This window comes from Lampris incognitus, chromosome 2 (genome assembly GCF_029633865.1).
Source record: "Lampris incognitus isolate fLamInc1 chromosome 2, fLamInc1.hap2, whole genome shotgun sequence".
NCBI classification, from domain to species: domain Eukaryota; kingdom Metazoa; phylum Chordata; class Actinopteri; order Lampriformes; family Lampridae; genus Lampris; species Lampris incognitus.
The window spans coordinates 105,027,295-105,055,160 of NC_079212.1; the positions used below are offsets into that span (position 1 = coordinate 105,027,295).

The 27,866-nt window shown below is 39.7% G+C and overlaps 1 protein-coding gene across 2 annotated transcripts; it reads left to right on the top strand.

The window, feature by feature from the left end:
* The first annotated feature begins 202 nt into the window (after window positions 1–202).
* On the top strand, window positions 203–27,862 carry sdc4 (syndecan 4). 2 transcript variants are annotated; one of them, XM_056273116.1, is made up of 5 exons: window positions 203–580; window positions 22,846–23,053; window positions 23,366–23,406; window positions 23,799–23,982; window positions 24,424–27,862. In XM_056273116.1, the coding sequence occupies exons 1-5, from the start codon at window positions 527–529 to the stop codon at window positions 24,573–24,575; spliced, it is 639 nt and encodes a 212-aa protein (XP_056129091.1). In that variant the 5' UTR covers window positions 203–526; the 3' UTR covers window positions 24,576–27,862. The 2 variants fall into 2 exon arrangements, with proteins under 2 accessions (XP_056129091.1, XP_056129092.1); XM_056273117.1 differs by having other exon boundaries at window positions 206–580; window positions 22,849–23,053.
* Window positions 27,863–27,866: the final 4 nt, after the last annotated feature.

The window sequence follows — 27,866 nt, forward strand, 5'->3', positions numbered from 1 at the left end:
GCTGCTATCCACGTGTAGAGTCCAATTAAACTTAAAAAACAATACGTGTCACACATTTATAAAAAAAAACAACACAGTTTCGTTTTCTGATTACGTCACTCACACCACCGAGAGGGGGCTATAGGTGGAGGACCTGTTGAAAGCGCGCATGGGGTTTCTTTACGGAAAATTACGAAAGACCCGTACGACGGGGGAGGAGAGTGACGTCCCAAAATATAGAGCCGACCGCGGGTCGGATACGCAGTGTGGTTGATCAGTGTCGGGAGAGAAGGAAGCACAGCGCCTCAACGCGAGAACGCTCAAGGTGAAAAGGTGGACGACGTGAAGATTCTTGCCTTCCTTTATTGGGTGGAACTGTATGAAAAGTCTCCGTTAAAAGTCCGGTGAAGAGTACCGTTGCACATTTCAAGTTTGAACGGCCTCGACGTTTTGTTTTGTTTTGTTTTTTTTAAGGGAAAAACATCGTTTTGCTGTTTTACTTTTTTTTTCTTTTTTTTTAATCCAAGACATTTACTCAAGGAGAATCATGTTCAAAGTGTGCCTCGCGCTGGTCTTGTTCGCCTCTGTCCATTCGGAGTCGGTAAGTTGTGTTTTCTCAACTAAACGTTCGTCACTATTTCTGTATTTCTGCCCGTTTTCTGTAAAAGTTCCGACTTGTCAGCTTCCAAAGCCGAGATAGTCGCCCCGTACAACGTCCCCTCGCTAGCTTAACGCAAGGTAGCAGTGCGCTCAATCAGCCGCTATCAAACCGACCAACCCGGGTGTCTCGACGAGATTTAAATGTTTACGCAAGTTAGCCCTGAAGTGGCTTGTCTGTAGTCTCAAGATAATAGACAACAGCTTATTTTGCGATCAATTACTCGTGTTGTTGATAGCCAACTAGCTTCTATGCTAACTTCTTTTTTTTAGTGTGTGTGTGTGTGTGTGTGTGTGAGAGAGAGAGGGAGAGAGAAACGGGGAGAGGCTTTCTGCTATTATCCAGTATGGGGCCCGGGGGGGAGCCAGCAAGGCATTCATTCTGTGTGCCTGTGATGAGCCTATCTCTGGGGCACTTAGGCTGTGCTTTTTAGATGAATGAGCCCTCTCGCTCAGGAGGACCATCTACTTTTTATACCAGAACAAGACAGATAAAGGATAATGCATAGGACTATAGGATAGAAGAAGAGAATAACAATGCAGGGCCAAAGTTTGAATGTGTGACTGTTGAATACTGGCGACTTATCCGCTGTCCTTTAGAGCCAGGTTTTATGAATGACTTTTTCACTCATAAAGTAGTTGCCTGTTGCTGAAACGCTGTCTGTCGGCAGCAATCCATTGGTCTTCAAACTGACTAGACAACTACCTGTTGTCTTTAGTCTCACTTTTTTTTTAAATTTAAACTAAATATAAACATTGTGGGAATTTAAAAAAATACCTGTTTATTGGCTCAAATAGCTGTTTGCCCGATATTATTTACAAATGTCCTTACTTGGATTATTGAGCATGCATGCTAACCATAATCGCTGAACGCTCACACAGCCATTGCTTGTAATAGTTCTGCTTTAACTGGATTGATTCAAAGGTGATCCATTGATCATGTGTTGTGTATGATGTTCTGTACAGCACTGACATTTATAAACATTAGGTGTCATGCCATGAACTAGCTTATTTATAAAGTATGTGCTGTTCAAACACCTGAGAATCTCATGCATTTAACCTGCCTACATAATCAGAAACATGGCCATGTGATTGTTGTATGTAGCCTGTGTGTGTGTTTCGTTGTGGGTGTGACTGAAATTGAACGGCAATGGGTGTCATCTAGATGCCACCCACAGTCTGTCTCTGTCTCTCTCTGTCTCTCTCTCTGTCTCTCACCCCTGGGGGGTAGGAGCACAGCCAATCCAGATGGTGTGTTTAGTGTTAATTTGCTAGAAGGGGTGAATAGCAGTAGACTGACTTTAGCAGTCACTCTTGGTGACCTTCAGGCTTGGGTACATTAGGTAAGGTATTTGCTTGTCGTTAATCCAATAGTTTTGTAAGAAGAGAGATGGTTTAGACAGACTTCAGAGCACAGCCTCTATTCACCCTTGATAACACATTTCGGTGTTTATGCCATTATTATTTCTATTGTGTCCCAAGCAAACCCAGGAAATACTACATGAATTCTGTCAAGTGATTTTTGTTTATTGATTTTTTTCAAAGTATTCTGACTACTTTTAATACAATACATGGTGTGAGCCCAAGTATCGACACCCCGTACAAACTCTAAAAATTAAAGGAAATTATGGTATTGTAGCTCATATGTTATTTGGGTTGAACTAAAAAAATCTGGAAAAATTCTGCAGGTCACTCAACTACTTTGGCATCATTTTTCAAGTAGCTAATGTTCCCCTCAATGGACATTTCATATGAAAGTCATTTTTTCTGAGTTAATATTCTGGCTGTTAATAAATCTGTTCACTTAATCTTTTATTATATTGTCAGCCAAAGTACAGTTCAAATGTATTGCTTTAGTTGTCTGTGTTGTTGGACTTCCTGTGATGAACTGGTAGCATGTAGAATTAAACGTTCTGGCCACCTGGCTCCTCGGACGTGTTGGGGTCATCTCCAAGGGAACAAGTGTACATACAGTCTACAATTTAATCTTACTCTACGTCAGAATATGCTATATTCCTCCAAATTTATGTTGCATTTGGTTGCTCACTATCCCTCCTGTTCCTGTCTTCTTTTTTTGCATTCCCCCATTGGAATGTGACCTATGGTGACCTTGACCGGCCTTCTTGGGGATTTTGCACACTTGGAGGAATCTCAATAGGGCCCTGGGCCCTTTTCATAAGGGACTGACCTTTACTATGCCAGAATTTAAAGATATGCTTTTATTAATTGCCTCAGGTTTCCTGACTTTTTCGGCTCTTTACCCTCAACTTCTCTGTCTCTCGCCTTTTTTATCTTCTTTTTTTATCTTCTTTGAGTCTGATGTGCTTCTTTTTCTGAAGTTTGCTTTCCCATCAGTTGCTCTTAGAGATTGGGTCGCTAGCCCCCTCTTTCTTTTTGGTCACCAACCTTTTTTGCCTCACTTTCCTTTGATGGCTACTTAGTCCCTAACTATGACAATTCTGCTCTCCACCTCCCACCCCTTTACTCCTTTATTCTCTCTTCCCACTGAGGTCATTATTGGAATGTGGGATTTGGAGTTCCCAGCTAATCGATACAATGTTCTGCTGCTTGACAAAAGGAAGTGCTCCCAGTTGCAAAGCGTCTTTTTTTATTTTTAAACCCATGGCATGATAGGAATGTTTTGTGATTGTATTGTTTTGCCTTTGTTGTCATTCATTCCAAACTGATAGACTTCTATCCTGCTGAGAGACTAATACTTTCCTTTTAGGCTGGTTGTTGCTTCAGTTTCTTGTCTGTTTTCTGTCCCTTGTTTTGATCAAGTATTGGTGGCCTATGTTGACTTCAAGAGCATGCTGTGTGACAAACCTGTTTTCTTAGAAATAATTGTCTTTTTATAAATTTGATCTGACTTATTGACACCCCTTACACACACAGTTTTAACAATTCCTTTTAATATGGGAGTGTCAATTTTTGCATGGTAACCATCTGATATCTGTGAGATGCTTCTTAGCACTGGACAGGCTTATTGTTAAAATGTTTGCCTTTGTACATACTGGTTATGCTATTTTAGACGCAGAAGAACCACTAAATGCAGCTTTGCAATTGCGAATTTTTTTTTTTTTGGGATATTGGAACACTTAGCCATAAACATTTACTATCAACAACAACAAACTAAACCATAGTGCCTCAGTCGAACTGTGTACATGATTTCCCGTTATCTATGACTTCTTAATTGGACTGACTGGGTAGTTTGTCGATGGCTCTACTATTATGATGGTGCTATCTATGGTCATTCCTGCAAGTTGAACCAGGAAGCAGCTGAGCAATGTGATGACCCACTGTTGATAATATTGGAAATTTCAGGTAATAAACTTGACTTTAGGTTTTACTTCCAAATACATATTTTAGATAATTGGGTTCTACTGCCAATTAAGACACTTTTGAAGTTATGTCTAATAGTGGTGGTCCCATGTCCAAAATCACGACAATGAAGCTGGTAAGTAAAATATCATAACCGCTCAATGACAAAAACTACACAAACAAAGAAGAAAAAAGAATTAGGTTCTCCTCTGGGATTTTTTTTGTTTTGTTAAGAGTGAATTGAACCCACAGCCCAAATGCACAGTTTTAGGTGTAATTCGGTGTTTTTGTTTTGGGGTTTTTTTTGGTAGTTTTTTCTTTTGTATTCAGAATACATCTAGCCCATTTGTTAGCCATAGGAAATGACTCCGTGTTTTTTGACAAGTCTTCCTCTGTTTGTCCACAACAAGACTGGAAAATGTCATGGGCCTAGCTTAGCTATTTGTTACACCATAGAGGAATGTCACTGATTTTGGATTTACCCCGCCCCCCTGCCCCGTCACCCCATCATTTGCCAGAGAATGTGCTAGTCTCTCTTTGCTAGAAGTTTTTTTTTTTCATTGCATGATAGGCTTGAATTGAATGCCTGTGCAGTGAGAGAGCATGGAGGGAGGAGAGAAAGAGAAGGAGCATGATAAATGGTATGACCAGGATGTAATAAGGGTTCTTGCATTGCTGTCCGCTGGTCTATAAAATCCCTTTGGACCGTGGAATGTCGGCGCAGCGAGAGTTTTTCTTTTACTCCCAAAGAGATATTTCAGATTTTGATCCCTTCCCTCATTACTTCCTTTCCTAATTTAAATAAGCTTGTATGAATCTACGCAGGTCATCAGTAAACCAATTTAAAACTGCAATTTTATTATTATTTCCGTAATTCACTGTTTGGTTGTTTACTTTGCGCTATGATAGGATGTATAGTTAGGTCCTAGTCCAGCTCTGACCTCCTGTAGTCAAGATGAAAAACCTTGCATATAATGAGGTTCATTCACTAAAAAAGTCTTATAACAATGAAAAGTATGAGAGACAAAGCCCCAGAGACACACAGATTTGCTGCCCAGCCAGTTTTCATCCCCCACGTCTACCCTAGGTTTGGCAGAACAAGCCATTGTGACTTTGTGGTGGATATGCAGGAAAGGCCAGGACAGAACATGGAATCTGAGCCTTGTTGTGTTTGCATTGTGAAAATGTATCGTTTAGCCTCGAGGGAGTCCTTTTGATGTTGGCCCCATCATCTTTGCCTCATCTCTCCTAGGCTTGTCTGTCACCCTCTGACAGCTGGTTGTTCCAAGCCTGGATCCAGACTTGGGAATGATCAGAGTTGATACAGTGACTGATTTTTGTCTCCAATGAGTGCAGATGTGACTGAATTTAAAAAGATATAGGCACACATATGAAATTGCAAAATAGGAGTAACATTTGAAAGGGGTTGTTTTATATTTTTTGCAGAGTGAATTCCAGTGAAAACATCAACATTCCAAGAACATGAACATAGTACCAAAGCAAAGATCTTGTGGCATGTGTGCAACGACAAGTAATATGGTAAAAATCTGCCTGTGCGGTAATCTCCTATCCTAGGAGATTTCTGTGCCAGTGCCATGGAAAATTGCTGTGTGCTGCACCCAAGTCTGATTTCCTGGGATTTGTGACATGGAGACCTTTACACCAAAGGCAATCCCAGTAAAAACCAAGGATTTTAGTTTGGTGTAAAACAGGCACATGTTGAACATTATGCATAGCCGTTTGGTGAGAGGTTGTTTTCTGGAAAGATCATCTAAAATCTATTAGACTTTGACTTATCCCCGGAGACAGGTTCATCCTAGCTCAGTTCGACAGGGAGTTATTTTCAGTCTGTTCAGGCTTAAAACTGAGTGGAAAATAGCAACACAAATCCTTGTAAATTGTTGATTAGGACAATTTCATTGCAGGTTTCAGCTCACCTTTTTAACAACAAAAGCATTCTTATTGCGCCAGTGTATTTTGTTGTTGCGTTACAGGGGGAATTGAAGTTTGTGCAAATGTAAAATTGTCTGTGTGACCACTTTTTAATTTTACCGCTGTGTGAGGTCTACCCTAATTAACTGTATGAAACTACTGATAGCGTACTTAGTGCATGTGGGCACCAGTCACCAAGCCTATTGTCAAGCACCCATGTCTTGTTTTAAACCCTCATAATACAGTTATGATTAACTTGCAGTAGTCTCACCCCCTGGTGTAGTCACCTGTGTTTATGCCCTGGTATAGGGTTGGTAGAGTGGGCCATATTGCCTACAGGAGCAGCCACCCCACTTGAGAGAATTTCCTTTGTATTGGTTTCAATAGAGAGATTAAGTGCCACATGGTGTGAATTCTGTTTGAGACCCCTGTCTTCAGCCTTGAGGTATTTCTAGACTGAGCACTGGCATACCAATATAACCATGGTGTTGATTAAAACAACATTTGCAAAACATAGTTTTAGGAGAAGAATGAATCATAACAGTAGTCTCAGGTGGCCCAGCTGTGTGCGTATGAAATGCTTTGACTCGGGTGTAGAGAGTACTGGAATGTGGTGGTGGACTGTTTAGTCAAGGTCTTAGCTACTTAGCAGACCCACAGAGAGGAATGCATTCCCCAGTCCCTCAACCATAACAGTGACCAGACAAGCTGCCCTCAAACCTGTAGGTACCACAAAAACAAACTGTTTTCTCTTAGCAGTCGGTTGAAAGCAGAGACGGCATGTACAAGTTGTACAATGTCAAACCAGCCAGGGCAACAATATGCAAAATATATGCATTGTACGTGTTTTGGATTGGAATCATTGGGCAGGTCCTTAGCCTCTTTGGTACTGTAGCGGAGATTTTATTCAAGACATAAAGTTAGGGGGCTTACGTTGTTCTTGGCCTCTAAAATACTTAAAGGTCAAACATATTTAGCCTCCCTAGATTCAAATCCAAATGCAGGATATTCGATTTGCAGATCGATTTTCGATATATTGGTATATGATGATACCCCTGAAGATAACCCATGCATTAAAATCAGGTGGATTCATCCTTGGGCATTCTTTCAGTGTTACTCACCAGGTTGATGGAGGTTTTAGATTAAAAAAAAAAACTCAGTTTAACATTAACTCAACATTGTTTATTTGATTGAAGTTTAAAATGAATGAACATATCTGTAACTTATTTACGTGTCCAAAGTCCATGTGTCCATTGTGTTTGTGGATGGAGGAAATGAGTTTAATTGATCAAGAAGATATGGGGCATACCCATATTTAGCATTAGGGCTAAATTGGACCGTGATGAAGGCTACTTGAATGGTAGTTCCAACAAAGTTTTCGTTGCAAAATAATTGTCCTTTAGAAATGAACTGGAGGCTTTGCGGTTACAGTAAATAAGGGAAAAATATAACTACTGTATGATCACATTAAAACTTTATTCCACAGAATTTCAGTGGTTTTATTAACTTGATTCACGTTGATTAGGAATTTCCTGTTTTCTTTTCTCCCATAATTGCCTGCTTTTTATAGGTCTTGTACTGATCCTACTCTTGATAATAATTCCCCGGTCGTATACATGTAGTCTTTTAGGCACTGCTGTCTTTGATCCAAGGCAGCGATATGCTTCCCCCAAGGACTAACATTAAATACTTAGAAGTGAAGAGACAAAGAGATCTTTAGAAAGGAAATGGCTTCCATAAGAGGGTTTGTCTCGACTTTGTATGGGCTTGGCTAATCAATCCATCAGTCTTGTTTTTTTTTTGTTTTTTTTTTGTCATGATACAGATGGGTCAAGCCATCTTGCCAGGATGACTTAAGGGGAAGGAAGTAACCAATAAGATAATTACGATAAGGCGCCTGACATTCTCAAAGGAAGTGGTCATTGAAACGCAATTAGCCTTATCCATGTAGAGTGAATCAACATCGTCCTCCATAGCACTCTCTGTACAATTTATTCTTCCTCTTGACATGCTGGGAAAGGACTGGAATTGAAAGGAATAAAATGGGGTAGAATAGAAGGGAAGTATTTTGGGAAAGTGATTTTTTGTTTTTTCTTGGCATAAACGGAGTAGAATACCTTTTACAAAGGAAAAATATGTTAAGTAAAACAAAGTAGGAACACTTCTGTGTAAACAAATTTAGCTGAAATGTCTTTGAACAAGGTCCCTACTCAAGTGGAGCTGCTCAAAATGATCTTTTACTTAAATGGTTGACAGGTGTGAATATCTCACACTTGGCTGGTAGGTGGAAACACAGCTATAGATAGACAGAAAAAGGTGGAAGGAATCTATACCTCTGTTGTCAGAAGGCCAAGCAGAGGTGTGTGATCATGGTCATGTGGGAATGTGTGTTTTTGCAATAATGCACTTTTTTTCTTAATTTTTTCTTAATGCGTTTGTACATACCTGTGTATTTGCTGAACTCAATGCGTAACTGCCAGTAAATCCCACAATTCATTTCTTCTCTAGCTAGGCTTTGGGTTTTTGTTAAAGGCTAGGTTAGGCCTGCAATCGAGTCAGTGTTTTACTCTCTGTGAGGCCATGTGTAGGAGTAAAACGTGCAGTACATTAACCTTGCACAGGATGTAATGGCAGGTATGGCTGTGACTGCATCATGGCCTTGGGGTGGTGGGGGTGGTTGTTTTTAGCCCTGCTCCTGATTTCAATGTATTTATTACCCCCAACTACATTCAGGGCTTTGAACAACTAGTGCCATTCATTGTCCCATATCGTTAAGCAAATGAGACTATATAGGACTGTCACACAGAAGAAGTGGAACATATCAGCTGAAATAGGCATGCCTTTTGAAGATTTTAACCAATAGACCTATCTGATCAGTAGGTTTGTTGTGCAGTAAGTCAAACCACAAGGATCTTTAGAAAATCTTGAAATTGTTTGAAGACGTATAATGGAATTTCCCCAAATCCGATGCGGACATTTAGCTTCCAAGTACAGTTGAATCAGATTACGGATTTTAGTATTGATAACTCGGATAATATAATATCATGGAGCCATCAAAATATCGTGGGGGGGGGGGTGGAAATCCACGGTAATTATTTTCTTTTAAAAGATCAAGTGATGTTGGACATCAGACAGAATAAAGATGCACATTTCTGCATGCTGGTATTTGTTTTGTGTCTTTTAATAGTTTGTGCCTCCTGCACCCTATTGTGTGAATTGGACAGATGCCTCTCTCTGTTGGCAGATGGAGGAATTGTTTGCCTGGCTTAATGAAGGCAGGGTGAGGGGGCCTGAAGACAGCCCCAGTTATGTTGTTCATTGATATGCTCTTGAGGCGACCACTAGCATTGTTGGATGTCTATAGAAGGGACAACCCCGACGGCTGGCTGGCGGATGTCTTGACAGTGTCTTTCAGTCCATTTGGAGACGAGCAGAAGTTTAGGACCTCCATGTTGAGAGGAAAGGCAAGGTGGAGGTTTTTTTGTTTTGTTTTTTTAACCCCTGCCTGAACCAACTTGTCGGACATTTATATTTCACAACAAAAATTTCTTCCGCACATACATCAGATTCAAGACTGGGGTTAATTTTTTTTCATTCCGTCAATAAGCAGAAACCCCCGCCTGCTTAAGTGTCGTTGAGCAAGACCCTTGATTCCTGCCAGCTCTAGGACTGTGGATCTATAGCTTTCCATCTGCTCTAACTTGCCTTTTAGGGAGAAATCAAATAAAAAAAATTTTCACTAGGCTAAATAAAGGCTCACTTTAGCCTGGAATTCGCAAGTCTTTCTTGTGTCCTGCACAAGTTACCCAACCAGACAAATGCACCAGGCACATTGAAGACTTGACAACATTTGTCTGGGGGTTCTCATCAATACCCCACTTCAAAGTGCAGCTTCAGACCACACTTGTCAGAAACTTCCATTTCACCACGAGGCTAAAACTTGTCTTGTGATTGTGTTAGTAGATGGTGATGTGAGCAGTTATTTTCATTCAGACTTGCAAGGAAATGCTCCTCTGCTAGTATGTCATGTTTCTATTTTAGCATTCTTTCTGTAAATGGTGTTCTCATTCCTGGAGAATGGAAATTTACTCAGCTTAACCTGTTTTACAGTAAAGTAGTTCCACAGCCCAAATATGTACCTTTGTCAAGTCTGTTATTTCAGAATAACTAAGTTCTCTAAGTTTCTGATACTGGCATGATGACAAACCCTATTTAAATCAAGCATTTTCAAGGAAAATAATGCAAGTAGACTACCTTTTGTTAGTTTCTCTCTCTTTGATATCATGGAGTAAAGAAAATAATGTTTGTCACTTCTGTTTGAATTCTATTTAGCTAGTCTGTAACATGACTGCATCACATCCAGCCCCTTTACCAGCTGCCATACATTAGACAGAATTAAGTGGAGTAATTCATGGGAAGGATAAAATGGTGGCCTGATTGTGTTATCTGTCGGGCTCATGTGTGAATTAAAGCTTGAGTCAACATTCTTGAAAAGTTGTATCGGCAATTTACCTTCAAAAGACCCAGTAACATTTACAGAAACGCAGTCAAAGAAAGTTGAATCGGTTCATCTGGACACTTTTGCTGAGAAACATTTCATCACTCATTTAAGTGACCTCTTCAGTCTGAACTGACTGCAGTATCCCCACGCTTAAAACAATACAGTGGTGTAACTACCAAAACCACCGATTGGTTTCATATGCAAATTGCCGTGATGATTAACTAGAGTTACGATGGCCATTTGTACTATTCACAGAGGATTTGGGAATGTTTGCAATCACAGCATTGTAAGATGGTGATTATTAAGCATGCATAAAGACATTTACAGAAACATTTCCAAACGACATTAGTTTGAACAATAGCTGTCACATTGCCGTATTTAGACACTTTTACTGGAGCAGGTGAGCTAATCGCAAGGAATGTATTCATTTCTTTTCCACGGCAGGCATTTGTAAGAACACCTGAAGAAATTTCTGGAAAATGATCCACCCTAGAAATAAGTTACTTTCAGTCTGCAGAGACGATGAAGTCAATAGACAGCAGTTTAGTACAGTTACATGGAAAATTGAGAGTGCCAAAATAAATGACTAAGAGCAACATTGAAGTTAGAGATGCCATAGTTTACTATCTCTATAAAAGGCATATTATAGGGGCAGGGTGTAAGGAGACAGAAGGCAATGTAAGGTCATGAGTAAACAAATGCTATCTATGAATGATACAGGTAGAAGCTGTACGTGTGAATGTTGAAAACCACCAGCAGTGTTGGAAAAAGTAAGTCTCACTCTTCGAAATGCATGTTTGAAATCTGCGTTGTTGACAAATTTTGGGTATACACAAGTAAGTAAAAAGACAGTTTGGAATTTTTCTGTAAATTCATCATTTTTTCCCCAAAGTGAGATTGTATACACCACTCACTTTTCCAATTGAGTTGAATCAAGTGCAACTGGACTTGGTATATAGCCGTGAAGATGTTTCGCCTCTCATCCAATAAATAATATATCCGCTAACGCCGTTCATACTGTCAAACGGGGATTGTACGAAACATATTTCTGTTTATTTTCTTTGAAAATCAGTTTGGGCAGTCAAGAGTTCAACATCATGACAAATCTTAAAAGTTGACGACAAGATGCATAAGCATTCACAAAAGAAAAATCAAATTAGAGATGCATCGATCTACTTTTTTTTCAGTTGCGATACCTGAATTTGGATATCTACCAATACCAGAGCTATTTTTCTTGATTATTGTTATTATTATTGCTGTCAGTAATATGTGTAAAGTTATATGAAGCTGCAGTAAACCACACAGTACTTCTTATTAAAAGAGCAAAAAATATACAGAAATTTAAATGTATTCCAGAGCCATTTATTTGAACTGTAGTTAAGTAGGCTTCTCATCCAAACAGGAGTAGGAGTGCAAGCTGCTGTGGTAACCCCTTTTAATGTGTTAATTGACTTAAAGAGTCAAACTGTGGCAGAAAGATTTGTATGTTTTTGTTGGTGAAAGACATAAAACAACATTGACTAGGTGGCGATCTGTAAAACTAACTGGAAATATATTTCTCCTGATCAACCTGGTGTTAAGGTGTCTGGTGAAACATAGCCTGTCTAGCCTGGCAGCACTGACCCTGTTCCCTCAAACCTTCACCCATGTGTACTGTCTGCTGTTTGAATTCTTTATTTTCCGAGCATCAGTTAAATCAAATTGTGACAATAACCTGGATAAAGTGATGGAAGATTTTAAATGTGGTTCTTCACTTGTCGTGTCCAGTGTGAAATCTGTAGTGCAGTTCCAATCCCCACCCATGTCTGTGTTTCCTGAAGAAAAATCCTGAGGGCAAAAATCAAAAAGTACCACTCTCTTCTGCCTAGCTCTCCCTCCATTAATATTTTTAAAGACCCAAAACTTAGTCTGCATAGGGAAAGGAGAGATGAAAATCAGAAAAACAAACAAATTGGATGTACAGTGGCTTGCAAAAGTATTCATACCCCTTGAACTTTTCCACATTTTGTCATATTTCGACCACAAATATAAATATATTTTGTTGGAATTTTATGTGAAAGACCAACACAAAGTGGCACACAACTGAAGTGCAAAGAAAATTATACATGATTTACAAAATTTTTTACAAATAAAAAACTGAGAAGTGCGGTGTGCAAAAGTATTCAGCCCCCCTGAGTCAATATTTTGTGGAACCGCCTTTTGCTGCAATTACAGCTGCAAGTCTTTTGGGGTATGTCTCTACCAGCTTTGCACATCTAGAGACTGAAATTTTTGCCCATTCTTCTTTGCAAAACAGCTCAAGCTCAGTCAGATTAGATGGAGAGCGTTTGTGAATGGCAGGTTTCAGATCTTGCCACAGATTCTCAATTGGATTTAGGTCTGGACTTTGACTGGGCCATTCTAACACATGAATCTGTTTTGTTTTAAACCATTCCATTGTAGCCCTGGCTTTATGTTTAGGGTCGTTGTCTTGCTGGAAGGTGAACCTCTGCCCCAGTCTCAAGTCTTTTGCAGACTCCAACAGGTTTTCTTCCAAGATTGCCCTGTATTTGGCTCCATCCATCTTCCCATCAACTCTGACCATCTTCCCTGTCTCTGCTGAAGAGAAGCACCCCCAGAGCATGATGCTGCCACCACCATGTTTGACAGTGGGGATGGTGTGTTCAGAGTGATGTGCAGTGTTAGTTTTCCGCCACACATAGCGTTTTGCATTTAGGCCAAAAAGTGCAATTTTGGTCTCATCTGACCAGAGCACCTTCTTCCACATGTTTGCTGTGTCCCTCACATGGCTTCTGGCAAACTGCAAATGGGACTTCTTATGGTTTTCTTTTAACAATGGCTTTCTTCTTGCCACTCTTCCATAAAGGCCAGATTTGTGCAGTGCACGACCAATAGTTGTCCTGTGGACAGATTCCCCCACCTCAGCTGTGGATTTCTGCAGTTCGTCGAGAGTCACCATGGGCCTCTTGGCTGCATCTCTGATCAGTGCTCTCCTTGTTCGGCCTGTAAGTTTAGGTGGACAGTCGTGTCTTGGTAGGTTTGCAGTTGTGCCATATTCTTTCCATTTCCGGATGATGGATTGAACAGTGTTCCATGAGATATTCAAAGCTTGGGAAATCTTTTTATAGCCTAACCCTGCTTTAATCTTCTCCACAACTTTGTCCCTGACCTGTCTGGTGTGTTCCTTGGACTTCATGATGCTTTTTGCTCCCCAATATTCTCTTAACAAACCTCTGAGGCTGTCACAGAACAGCTGTATTTGTACTGAGATTAGATTACACACAGGTTGACTCTATTTAGTCATTAGGTCAACATTCGATCATTCAGCAATCATCAGGCAACTTCTGAAGGCAATTGGTTGCACTCCGAGAAAAGAGGGCTGAATACTTTTGCACACCGCACTTTTCAGTTTTTTATTTGTAAAAAAATGTTTAAATCATGTATAATTTTCTTTGTACTTCACAATTGTGTGCCACTTTGTGTTGGTCTTTCACATAAAATTCCAATAAAATATATTTATGTTTGTGGTCGTAACATGACAAAATGTGGAAAAGTTCAAGGGGTATCAATGCTTTTGCAAGCCACTGTATATAGAGAAAATAACACCCTGTGATTCAATTATTTTTTTTAGTTTTTTTTGGCTTTCTTAAGGCTTTCTTAAACGATAATGCTTTTTTTTTTCATCTAATAAATCTGACAAATTTTTGCAGTCATGTGACAGTCTTGAGAAATGTGGCTGTATCCGAAAAATAATCAATTACATTGACAGACTTCCCAGAAGTTTCATTCAAAAAAAACAATTGGTTTCCTTCAAACTGTACAGCTCGCCGGCTGGTCGCTGGTAATCTTTTACTGTGCCGCCTGAGTCAGAATCGTATTCCATTTCATCGTCATCCTCCTTCTCCTGGCTCTCGGTGACAGGCGGGTCCGCTGCCACCTCCTGGCTGGGCTCGGCTGCAGTAGCTGCCGCAGAGGTTACGCATGCAGCAGCACCGTTAACTCTACACACACTGGGTCCATCTAATACAGTTACTACGTAATCTACAGCCATTTTATCCATCTCCAAATTACTATGGAGTTTAGAAGACTCCTGAGACTGCTCCTCTTTGAGTTTGCTTTACAGTCAAGTCGTCTATGGTCCTTTTAGTCTCACAAAGTGAGAAGCGATTTGCATGTTACCATGATTACATAATGACAAGATAAGGCCCAGGCACAATTTCTGAGCTCTGCACCAATTTTCTTTACACAGTCTAAGAAAGGTCTGTGTCAATAGTTCTCAAAAAATCGTTGGTGAATTTAACAATGTGGACTTTTTTTTTTTTTGTAACGATTTAGTTAGGGAGTGAACAGAGGTAGAAAGTGAGCCTTGAGCATTTATTTTGCTGGAATTCTTTTGATACCATTTCAGGATGTTAGGGCATATAGCAATTCCTTTTATCAAAATGGAAATTTCCATTCCTACATGTATGCGTGTATTTCCCTGAACATATCCTTAAAATTGGAACAGGATAAGGCTGTTTTTATCCAGGCAGCCGACGGGCAGGTTTGGCCTTGGCCTGCGTCCCAGTTTGGTTATGTTTTCTGGAAGCATACAGTAGAGTCGGGATATCCCCCAGATCTGATAATGAAACCATTGACTGACATCATTACTTCAGGATAACAAAACTCCTACAAAATCTCAGCGTCAGATCTTTATTTTCTCCCTCCTGGGAACTTGCCAGGACAAGTCTCACTTAGCCATACAGGGTATGTTGTTTTTTTTCTTTTAAAGAAGGCTTTGGTTGCCATGCCCGCACACGGCTATGTTTGGAGAATGCCTCCTTTAATCTCGCTCTCTGACAGCACATTTCACACAAAAGGATAAAGGAACATACAGCAACCAGGTGCGTAGCCCTGCCACAAATGAACAGGAGTGAATCTCACCTGCTTAAGGGTGCTCTGACTGTGATGAACATAGGGGCTGTCGATGGGATCAAGTTTGTGATCTTTCAGTTACCATTTCATCTCTCTAGCTTGAGTGCAAGGTGGTCTTCTGTCCTGATCACCTGAAGTGCATAGAGCAATAATGGGGAACCGTCTAAAAAAGCCCATAGTCCGCGGTGGCGTAGCGGTCTAAGCATCGGCTTGGTGTCGATGCAGTTGCCCACTGGGGACTGGGGTTCGCGCCCCGGTCTCGTCAGATCCGACTATGGCCGGACTCGATGAAGCAGCGATCATTGGCAACGCTGTCTTCGGGAGGGGGGCGGAGTCAGCTTGTGTTCGTCATGTGAATGCGTCCCTGTGTGTGTCGGAAAAACCGTGGTTCGGCTTGGATTCGCCTTGTCACAAAAGTGGGGAGGCGCTTTCCTTCGAGACTGCCGGCCGGAGAGATGCAGTTGGCGAACGCATGCAATACGAGGGTGGGTGTTTGAATTAAAATAGGGATCAATTGGCCACTAAATTGGGAGAAAAAAGGGAAAAATCAGAAATAAATTAAAAAAAAAAAAAAAAGCCCCACCGTTTTTCAAAGGTTTTTTTTTCTTTTCTTTTTTTCCTTAAGTCATACTCGCGTAATGATAATTGAGTCTGAAATAAGAAAGATATCCCTCAGGGTATGGTATTTTGGATTGTACTATTGAAGAAAAAGAGTCACCCCTCCTTACAAATAGGTTTGACTCACTTATCTGCACCTGATTCAGTGAACCTGACTCAGATGAATCCTCATTATTGTTTGAATGATGCTGATTCCCGTAATATGACTCAGCGGGCTTGTTCCAGCACGCCTCAGCAGGAGAAAACATCATTTGAATGGCAGTGAGGAAATGAGGAGCCGCTTGTCACCATTTTATGGTTTAGGATTAAGCACACACTCGGTTTCAAAGGACCCCTGGATCCATGTATGGGGTTTAAATGAGGACATAATTGAGGATTTAGGCCTTTTTTGGATTTACTTCTGAGACTGGTTCTTTGTCAGTCTTTTTACTAAGGGCAAGAGAGTGTAACACACACACACACACACACACACACACACAGAGGGCTAAAGAAATAGGGATTTTGTCTGAGAGGGGATCTTGGAGAGAGGGAGGAACAGTTCTTAAAGACCCACCTTGAAGCAAAGGGATGGTCCCCCCTCCTTTTTATTAAAGATCCTTTGCACTAACGAAGCAGCGTCCCCTCCCCTCCCCAGGTTGTATAGGCCAATTTAAAGGATGAAGCATTGATTGACTGCAAATACTGCACACATAATTAGGAGAGCAAGCTTTTCAACACACACACTCAGAATAAAATAAAACGTGCATTTCACAACATATGCATGATCAAGCAGTGAGGTGGGGGAGCTGTAATTTTGAGGCTATAACTCCATGACACATGAGGCAATCAATATATGTGTGAGTGAGTGAGTGAGATGAGGTTGGCTGCCCAGGCATGTTTTCAGTTGGCGTGATCACATGCAAGTTAAAGATCCAATTTTAATCAGATTATGGCAATAATACAACTGCCATGTAAACATCTTAAATTAACTATATTAATCGAGTTAAAGTCTAAATCGATGCAAATATGTGATTAACAGAGCTAGATTTTTCGTCAATCATTTGATTTTACTGAACTTTGTATACACCTTAATCGGAGATCTTTCGGAGACCTGGTTGTGTACATGCACCAAGACTCACTACTGGCATCTGAAGGAAAAAGTGGCAAATCGTGGTAAACAGACCACCAAAAGGAAACCACACACTCGTACCGCCGATGTAAATACTTTTTAAATGGCATTTCAGCAAACTTAGTGTCTTCATCAGGATAAAATAGATATACACCTTTTCTTAATCTTTGGATAATGATCCCGTCAGCCATAATAATGTTTAAAATTAGCAATCTTAATATTCTAAAGTTTTGGAAAGGCGAAAAAACATTTCCGAAAAGTCTCGAACACAATGTTAGCAGTCGGGTTGCATGCAACATAACTTCGGTTCAGCCATTCGATTATTCTATGAGTCTTGTAAACTTATATTATTGAAGGGATTGCATTATGCAAATACGTGTTATGCAAGACATCTTAATCAAACTCTCCTCCTAATTTGATTATTCATCTTATTGGGATTATTGACTGCATGTCAACATAGTCATTGTGTTTTGGGTTAAACTTTTTCTTGTCAAATGGAAGGTTTCATTGGAATTGACAGAGATGTGGTGATCTGCATCCTGCTCTCTCTTGCTCTTGTTGTCCGCTTTTCACCAAGACATTACACATGGCTGTCTTGTATGTAACCCAGGGTTCATATTTGACCAGCATGCCCAACATATGTTGCTTTTTGCCGACATATGTTGTCTGACTGCCTGTTTTGCCTGTGTTTGATAGATTCAGTATGTTAATCATTGAGGCCAAACGAGGATATTGAATCAGGGCTGCCCCAGAGGGTTATAAAAAAATATCATGGCAACCCAGGGAAAAAAATGGAGTCAGTAAAGTGGTACGGATTAAATACAAATATGATGGTTTGGCCCAGTGTTCTTCATTAGATTTAAAGTTTTCCACTTAGTTAGCATTTATGTTGAGATTTAGCTTACTTTATATAGATGTTGGCAAACACATTGTGGTTCTTCTCCGGAAGGCATCGGCACACAGGTTCGTTTCTCTGTTGACCAACTTTACATTCTAAAGAACCGTGAAGGCTGGGAACAAACTGCAGTGGGCTAAAGCCTTGATAGGAAAAATAGCAAAATCTTGCATTCCAGTTAATTTCAAACTATATACACATGCACTCTTCCCCAAAATCTTCTTGGAAACTCTTTAGATGTTATTTTATGGTGTTGATTACCTAAAAGCTTCCCTCCCTTGGCAAACCCTTGCCTTAAAACACTTTTAAATGCAGGCGTAATACTAATTAAATGTGTGAGCACATGTGTGTACTGTAATGATAATTAGATTGGTAGCAGTGAGTGTGAGCACATTCAGGAGCCTTAATCCCATTCACACTGCTTACTGGGCAAATGGTCAATGAAATTAAGTGTGCTAATGTGATTACGAGAGGCAGGTGTCTCTTCATTATGTTGAGCTTCATAGTGAATACTGTGTCGCTAGGGTCAGCCTGGCTCTAGTCTACCAGTTTTGAAGACAAGTATGGGTAGGTATAGATGTCACCATTACTGAAGTCCCACTTTAACCACCCACCTTGTTGCTGTAAAATGTTATACTTAATATTTTCAGCTCCCTGAAGGCATTTCATGATCTGGAAAAGTAGTCATCGGAGACACATTGTGTGTTGCAATATGCCCGTTTTACTTGGTTACTGCTGGAAGGTTGTAGTAGAGATGCACCGATTGCAATTTTCTTGGCCGATCCTGTTTTTTTTTTCCCCTAAGAAATATAATTGACAACATACACAAACATTTTGTAACTTTTATTTAATAGAAATTTCAGTTGTATAAAACATTGACTATTAAACAACATTTGTATGTTCTCCAAAACTGCACCAGTTTACAGGACATTGTCTCACTCATACAAATCTCAAAATAAAAAAAGTTCTCCAGTTAACTGGACAGAGCTTTTTTTTTTTTTTTTTTTTCACAAATACAATCCAACTGAAACTGAATTGCAATATATCCCACTTTATCTAACATGTTTTACGTTCCAAAAGTAAAACATGTTGTTCTGCTGCGTGTGCGGCGCATGTGTGTAAATTTGACCAGCACTGAACTGGATATATCTGAGATTGACCGGCTGGTCACCGGTCATGGCTGATGAAGCTGAAAATTGGCCAATTCCAGTTACCGACCAATCAATCGGTGCATCTGGGTTGTAGATCTAATGGGCAGATGCATGACTGGACCCAGTTACTGTATTGGTATGGCACTAACACCATACTAATTTACAAAAAGTTTTTGTGATTAGTGACCCAATCACTGTATTGGTATGGCACTAACACCATACTAATTTACAAAAAGTTTTTGTGATTAGCTTCGCTGTTGCAAGTATTTTAGATCTGTTAATATGTGATTAGGGTCAGTGCTCAGTCAAGAACATATTTGGATAGAGATTACCAAAGGTTAAAAGAAACTTGCCACTGTGAAGGGAAAAGTGAAGAAAAGCTGAGATTGTATCACTTTCACTTCTTTCTCACTTAGAAATGACCATTTTTTGTAGTGTTAAAATGATAGGTTATTATTAAAGTCGTGTTATAATCAATTGTCATTCCTACAACATGGTTGCATGTACTTTAACACTCTCCAAAACATTATGCATTTAGCTGGTTAAAGTAGTAGTAGGGTTTTGTTTTTTTCCCAGAATATACCTTCATATATTCAGTAAAGGTGAAAATTTCCTTTTAAAATTAGTTTAGACATTTTATTATTGAAAATGTCATTTGATGGACTTGATAACATTTGTGGGTCCTGAGGGAACATGATCTCTGCCATTTGCACTGTGTGTGCCCTTTTCTGTTTTAGCTAGACAAGGATCGTAGCCCAATGAATCCTACTTGAGCTCAGCCCACACCCTTCATAGTGTGTTAACCTGGGAATTCAAACCCGACTAGTCTTAAGTGCTCCGCTCCACTCTTTACAATGTATAGTATGACATTTATTTTATTCAGCCATTATTCCAAAACCTCCTGTAGTCATGGCAAGGGGAGTGTCAAGCTGTACCGTTTTAGCCAGGTGTGAAATAATATGCTGCTGACTCGCCTCCCGCAGTAGGCTGAGTCATGACTGGGGGCAGTTATCGTGAAGCCATGCCACAGAGCCGAGCCAATCGTGACTCCAAGATGAGAGGTCTGTGGGTTTCATCACTCAGACCAGTATTCACTGACCTTATCAATTTCACTGTCATGTTCTACGTGACCAACAGGGAAGGCATGGTTGTATGGCGACCCAGTAGCTCAAATTATGGCCAAAACGTATATCCTAAAAAGGTTGGCACCGTGCAGTTTCTGTTTTCAAATGCACAGCTGGCGCTGCGTTACTTCAGTTTTTGGGGTTTTTTTGTTTGTTTTTTTTTTTCATGTACACATGTAAACATTTACATGTCATGGCTTTAGTTCTTGTTAATAGAATCCAGTAGATTACATTGTTAGATTGCCAACATGACGGCATTGAGGAGTCACCCAGTTATCAGACATCTCTGCTTAGACGCTGATGTATAATGAAGTGTTTTGTATTTGACAAAAAAAAAAAAAACACAACTAAGGCAAGCATTTTAACATTATTTTCTACCACCAGTATATCTTGCCAACATCTTGTTCATGGCGTTGACTTCAGGTGAAGTCAACAGAGCATTAGGTCTGGTATAGTAGTAATAGCACAGGTAGTTGCCAACATCTAATAATAGTGTGATCACTCGGACCCATGTGTTTGCCTTTCCATGCCAAATCATTTAAGTGGAGAAAGAGAGAGGCATAGATGTGTTTAGTAAAACTCGTAAATAGCCAAGGATGTACATTTTTTCTGTTTTAATGATTATCAATTGCCCTCTTGCATAGAACTGTTTATTTTTAACTGAGCTTGTGATTTAGACTATTTTTTTTTAAAAAGAAGACAAATGGTTGTGTTTTGTTTTTGTTTTTTTTTGTCAACATTTAAATTTACAAGCATCTTAACCTGTAAATGTTCACAACCCTAATTCAGGAATTTAGTTTTTTTTTTTTTATTATCACACTTATTTCTGTTTAGATTACTTTTAATCATTTTTGCACTCCTTATTTATTTCTTCTTTTTCTCCTGGTGATCACATCCCTGCGTGGGCTTGATTCCCTGTGACTTGTAGAACAGGATGGGCTCACACAGATTCACCCAGGCTTAGGCTGCATTCACACTGAATCCGGCACCTTCCTGCAGGGTTGGCCAATTTGTGTAACGTCACGTTGTGAACTTTACCCCCCCAATCGAGGAGGTGGCGGTCTGATCGCCCGTCGGCTTACATGATTGGCCACCGCAGCGTGACGTCGGGTTGTGTTCTGGCAAAAGTCGATTCTGGTTCTACTTGCTGGGCAGCTGCTGTGTTTTTGTGTTTATTTATTTATTTAACCCCCCTGCGGTACGCACTGCCACAGTTTAAACGCACTACCCTCATGCAAATGAATGGGAGGACCGTCGTTTTTCACGCGTTGCCGGATTCGGTGTGAATGCAGACTTAGTCTGCTGACTTCCAACCTTGGCCTTTGATGAAGGCCTTGTTCTATTATCACATAGGGGTGGGTGATATGGCCCTAAAATAGCATCACAATATTTCAGGGTATTTTTGCGATAATGATGTACTTTACAATATGACAAAATATTGAAAAATATTTTATTATTAATTTCAAGAACATACAATTGCAACAAAATAAGTGTTGTAGTTTTATGTCAGGATAAATGTAAAAGTTTGCCTTCAAAACTACAGCGAAAACTAAATTATCTGTTCTTCAGTTTGTAAACAACAATAACTCGGAGTGAGATTCAGATTCTGTATAAAATATAAATAGTAAAACAAAACAAAAATCGACCACAAGTCCAAAGTGCACATCTAAACAGCTGCCAAATACAAAAGAAAAATACCCTTGAATCTTAGTGTGTAAATGTATAAGTAGTAGTGGATATAAATAAAAAATGTTCACATCTAAACAGTGATACAGAAATTACCCTTAAATCTCTATTGTGAATATCAATAGTGATTCAAATAGATTACCTTCAAATAAGGTATAATAATAATAATACATTTTATTTGTGGGCACCTTTCAAAGCACTCACTCAAGGATTCCTTAAAGAACACAGTTAAAAACAAGCAAAATAATTGTAAACGTCTTGCCAGGTGTATTATTGCACAATAATGTGCAAAACATGCACTTAATGTTAACTTCTATTCTGAAATGCTGCCAATTAGTGGCAGAAAGTAGCTATCCAGCTGGCTTTGCATGCACAACGTACAGCTTGCCAACGATTTGGCTATGCTACGCTGAGCCAATGTAGTTTCTCTGCTTGGTTTAGATCTCACATCAGCTGTTGAGCTCTACTTGCGGGATTTTTGGCTCTTCTCATACTCAGCTGAGCGCTTCTGTTTTAGCTGGGGAAAAGCGTCTTGTATGCCCCCCTTTTGTTGTTACAGTCTTTTTGCACGTCTTACGTTATTACCTTGGTTTGTTGCACGTCTGATCTTTTTTTAACCAAACCACTTCCCAACTACTGAAGTCGCTCCCCTTTTTGGAACCAACTCCTCTACCGCCGAGCCAGTAACAACGTTACTCTCGCTTTCTTTCAGCCATGCTTGTTGTTGCCGTGCATAGTGGTATTATGTCATTACATCAACAAATCAGAATATCGTCATTCTCACAATATGAATTTTTTTTCATAATATTAGAAATATTAAAAATTATACCAGTATTATCGTGAATGATGCGATATGGCACACCCCTACTATCACATCAGATAGTTACCTAGCGCGTATATATGAGTAGATATATGAATAGCATGTCCCTCTTACCCCTACTCTGTCTCTGGTGTCCCAGCAGGTGAGGGAGACAGAGACATGGATGCCCATGAGGACCACTCAGACCATTTCCATGTCAGCACACCCTGAAGACCTTGTCTCATCAGGAGACTCCCAAAATGGCTCGGATTTTGCGTTTACTGAGGGCAACGAGGATGATGATTATGACACACTGTACGATGACGAAGATGAGTATGATGAGGAGTTCTCTGGATCCGGTGATGGAAGTAAGTTTCCTAAAACATGGGTATTAAAGTTGTATTGATCATGGCCAAACCTTTTTAATACTTGAAATTAGAATTTCATAAATAAGTTTCAAATCCTATATGTCCAACTTGCAATTATGGTAAATTTATTTACGTAATGATGATGGAATTTATTTTTCACAAAACTAGCATCTTTAATTCAGTTTGTATGTGAAGGCAGTAGGAACTTTTTTGTAAACTGATATACATTGTGCAGCCAGTCTTGTCTGTGATGTTTGAGTTGTAAACCTAACTAAAAATACCAACTTTTAATCTCTTCCTCCTCAACAACAGCTGTGTCAAACAGAAATGTGCACATCAAGCCATCAGACAAGGTGAGATGGATTTTAAGATTGTTGTTTTGTTTTTTTGTTTTTCTTTTCTCTTCTTGGTTGTTTATTTGTCTCATTAGTGTTCTTAAGGCTGTATCCAGAGTAAAGCTACCTCTCAAACAGTATACACTGGACAATATATTAGAAGTCTCTGTCTCACTGAATTGGATCTTCTTTTACCTAATCCAAGTGCCTGATTGTACTAAGGCTTTAAAAACCCCTTTTAACTCTGTTTGCTCTCTGTCTTCTACCCTTCCTTGACTAAGACGATTAGAAATGAAGGAGCAGTCTCTGTGTTCATACTTGAACACACAGTGCACAAAATTTAAAAACTGACCTGAATTGAATTCTTAGTCCCAAATTTTACATACTTTTTAATGTCCCAACATCCACAGCCTGACATAAATGACAACAAGATCCCAGAGCTGGACCGTCCAGTGCGGCCAGCAGTCAATGAGATAGAGATCGTCCAGAACAGCAATGAGATCCCCTTGCTTCAGCATGAGGAGCAGCATTCCAATGTGCTGATGTCCCATGCAAGTGAAGAGAGCCTCTTTAACAAGACGGAGGTTCTTGCAGGTTAGTACTCGACCCATAAGTTTGGTTTTCTGTGTTTTGGAGTCACATAATAATGTAATTTTTGAGATTAGAATGTCCTTCACAATATGAGTCCAACAAGGTTTGCTGTAATTAAGTGGGATTTTGGTCATAGATATATTATCTACTTTGACTCAGATATGAACATTTGAGACACTCAAAGTTCCTAGCCACCTTAGAAATGTAAAAAACGTTTCACCATAGCTCCTATCCAGATGACCTTAAATTTGAAAAAAAAGAGTGCTCCCCTTGATTTATAGGTATTCAACACCATGAATAAAGGAGTTGTAATTTATTTATGGCAGAGAGATCGTCTCCTCAGCTCCGAAACTCTATATTGTGTCTGAACTTCCCAAGTTGGGTGTGTCATCATCCACCCATACTTATATCTTGCTTCTCTCCCTTCCCATCTGTGTGTTCCAGCTCTGATTGCGGGTGGGGCAGTGGGCCTGATGTTTGCAGTGCTGCTCATCCTCCTCCTAATCTATCGCATGAAGAAGAAAGATGAAGGTAGCTACGACCTTGGGAAGAAGCCCATCTACAAGAAGGCTCCCACCACCGAGATCTATGCGTGAACCCTTCAACCCCAGCTTCAACTCCCCATCCCTCCCTATTCTGGGCCATACACGAAGCCCTGCAGTGCCTCCATCATTGTACCCTTTCCCACCTCTTCCTTCTCTTCCTGTACACACCTGGCCATATAGTTGGGTTGACGCTATTGTACAAATCTAAGAGAGAACACTCAACTACACAAATTGATTGATGGACTCCTTCTCCCTGATAGTAAATATCTGTTGGTGCTCTTTTTTCCAATCAGAAGCTTCATCGTTTTTCCCGTTTTCAAAGATTAATTCTATCAAACAAGGAAGAGAAACAACAGAAGCGGACCATTTCAGCTGCCGAAACCGTGCGGTACAAGATGACCTTTGGAAATGTACATATTTTTTTTTCTTCCGTTCTTTGTTCTTGTCGCCTGTTGAAAAGAAGCAACACCTGAACCAGCGATTGAGGACTTTGCAAAGAGACCTGTACCTCTTCCCTCCTCTCCTTCTTGTTTGGTCCTCCATTTGGTAACACTAACACCTGTGCAATGATGTCTTCTCTATGGTACACCGTTAATGATCCAGTTATTTATTTTCCCCTCTCATTTCTCCTTGGGTTTCTGCTCTCGGCTTTGTTTTATGAACTCTGCTCGATTGCCACAGATCCCCACAATACTGTAGTGAATGACTTTTGAAAACATCTTTTATTGTTTGTTTGTTTCTCTTCTGTGTTTTGAAGACATCCTTGTTATGCAGAGATTTGATGGATTTAAATTTTGCTATTAAAGGTACTGTCCTTAAAAGAAAATTAAGATTGCATGTTGTTAAAATGAACCTCCATATGGATTGGAATATGTCTGGTGACATTGTGCTTTTTTTTTCTTTACTAAGGTACTCCGTTATCCATTAGAGGTGCTTTGTGCCTAAATGATGCTCACCGGTGATCCTACTAATAAAATGAATGAAAAGGCAGGACATATCTGGCAGGGCAATCATACTTTATAAACAAACCCCCACCCCCCTCCGCATGAGTCAAGTAGTATTTGCAAACCATTTTTGGTTGTAGGAGCGACATGCAGAATGGTAGGACCTCACCACAAAAAGGACAGTTCAGATAGCATTGGGTAGATTTTCAGTCACGGAGAACAATTGACATATTAAATTGACTTTCAGCTATTTTTATCTGATTCAACTTTTTAAGTCCTTTTTTTTCATTATTGGGAAAGCTCATTAATCTGAAAATATTGCCAAAACGACAACGCGTTTGCCAATACTGCATGATCCAAGTTGCACACACACACAATTTTTTATAGTCGAGGATTGTATTCAGTTGTTAACTTGGAGTACTTCCAAAGCCTGTAAATTATGTCACGGCTGTAATTATCACAGCTCTTCAGGCTCTTTGTTTTACAATGGTGAAAAGAACTGAACTCAAACTGACATGTTCTTGCAGAACGGCACATTCATTTTACAAACACACGTGCACACAAAACTCTTCAATGCTGTTTGAAGGGAGAAAAAATCAACAAACTGAATATTTATTTAGCAAGTGAAACGCTTGAGCTTATGATTCAGGCTGTTTTTTTTTTGTTTGTTTTTTTTTTAAACCCACATCGAAGTACCCAAATTAGTTCAGTGTCCAGCCAAATGCGCATGAAGTGTAACGTTGAGAGTCGGTAGCTCATCCTCACATTATAATTGGAGAAACCAACTGACAGGTTTTGAGTTGTGTGAGCGAGTCATGGGTACTTTTAGTCGTTAAGGTTTCAGGTTCAACGCTTGCCTGATAAGCTAGCCCATCAGATATCTACATATACACTCGATGCGGGTTCTCTGAACAATCACTACCCAGCAGTGTGTGGGTTTGATGCTCCCCTTGTCATCTAAATGAAACAGGTTGTGTTTGATATCGTCATCACAAGCCGGTCTACCAAGGATTTGTACATAATCATCAGAGGAAACCTTAAACTGGGTACTTAGCCATTTCTCGGCAACGCAAAAAAACAAAACAAAACTTATCTACCAAATATTTAAATGCCAAATTGTCTTTTTTTTCCCTCTTATTTTTGCTTTTCTTTCTTAACACCCACATCAATAACTTCTGACTTTAACATGAATTACGTGTAAATGTCGTGAATAAAGTTGGGCTGTCTTCCTCTGGCCAGCACCGAGTGAGGGATGGTGTGTTTTGATGATGCTACCCATGCTAATACTAACTTGTCCTCAAGTCTAGTTGTCCTATTTGTTTCATTATTTTTTTGTAAGTAGATAAAACATGTTCCAGTTTTTTTTTTCGTATTAATTTAACTGTCAAAATATTTTATTGCCTTCTTTCAGGTTGGGGTGTTTTCCCCGTTTTTAAGCTGTTGTATATGTGATTTTTAAAAGTTTTATATACACTAGTTCAAAATTTTCAGAAGCAAATAGTTTTGAAATGGTTTTATTTTTATTTTGTAAGAGTTTCTCGTATCCTTTAGACATTTTTGGTTTGTTTTTGAAGCGCTATGTATTTGTTTTATTTTTCATGTGTAGCAGAAGGATTTCTTATGTGGTCAATGTTTAATCGTTCAATACGTCAGTCTGGGGACGTTGTGCCGATGAGCCATGTTGTTTGTTGCAGACCCGGGCCCGTTACCAGTTAAAATAGTTTCAGTTACTGCATCAATGTTTCTCATGGGCAGGAAACTTGCTGTCGTTTGACCAGTTTTATGTGTATAAGCTGTCAAGGGGTAAACGTGGTACCCAGTTGGCTAACTGCTTTGGGGAAAGTTGAACAAACACATTCAGCAACCCTGACCAGAATGTACCAATACCTGATTGGCATTGTAAATTGATGTTTTAATCCTATGCCCCCGGCCCCAAGTCGTGTTACAGTAAATTGGTTATGCATTTCAAACAGTCATCCTTGTGATCACTTGGAGTGATAGGCCCCTCAAATTCAAGGCAGACTTAAGTTTTTACAGGCACCCTGATTACTTAAACACAAACACACACACACACACGAGTAAAATCCAGCAATTGAATCTTTTTTTTTTTGTCCTTTGTTTTGTTTTGGTTTTTTTTGCTGTGGGGGGTGCAATTCCGTTGGTTTGGATGTGTCCGACAATATCTGTTAATCCATGGAAAGTCATTGAATGCATTTTAAACCGTACGCGGTCCTGGTCTGGCCACCTAGCATGGGGGAGTTAATGTTCTGCTGCTTAAACTGTCTCACACACCACATGTGAATCATCAGTGAGTGGGGAAGCCAATGAATCATTGGTTTCTATGTGCAGGTTCTGATTTATTATTGGAAATAAAGCTATTTTTATGCACATTAACATT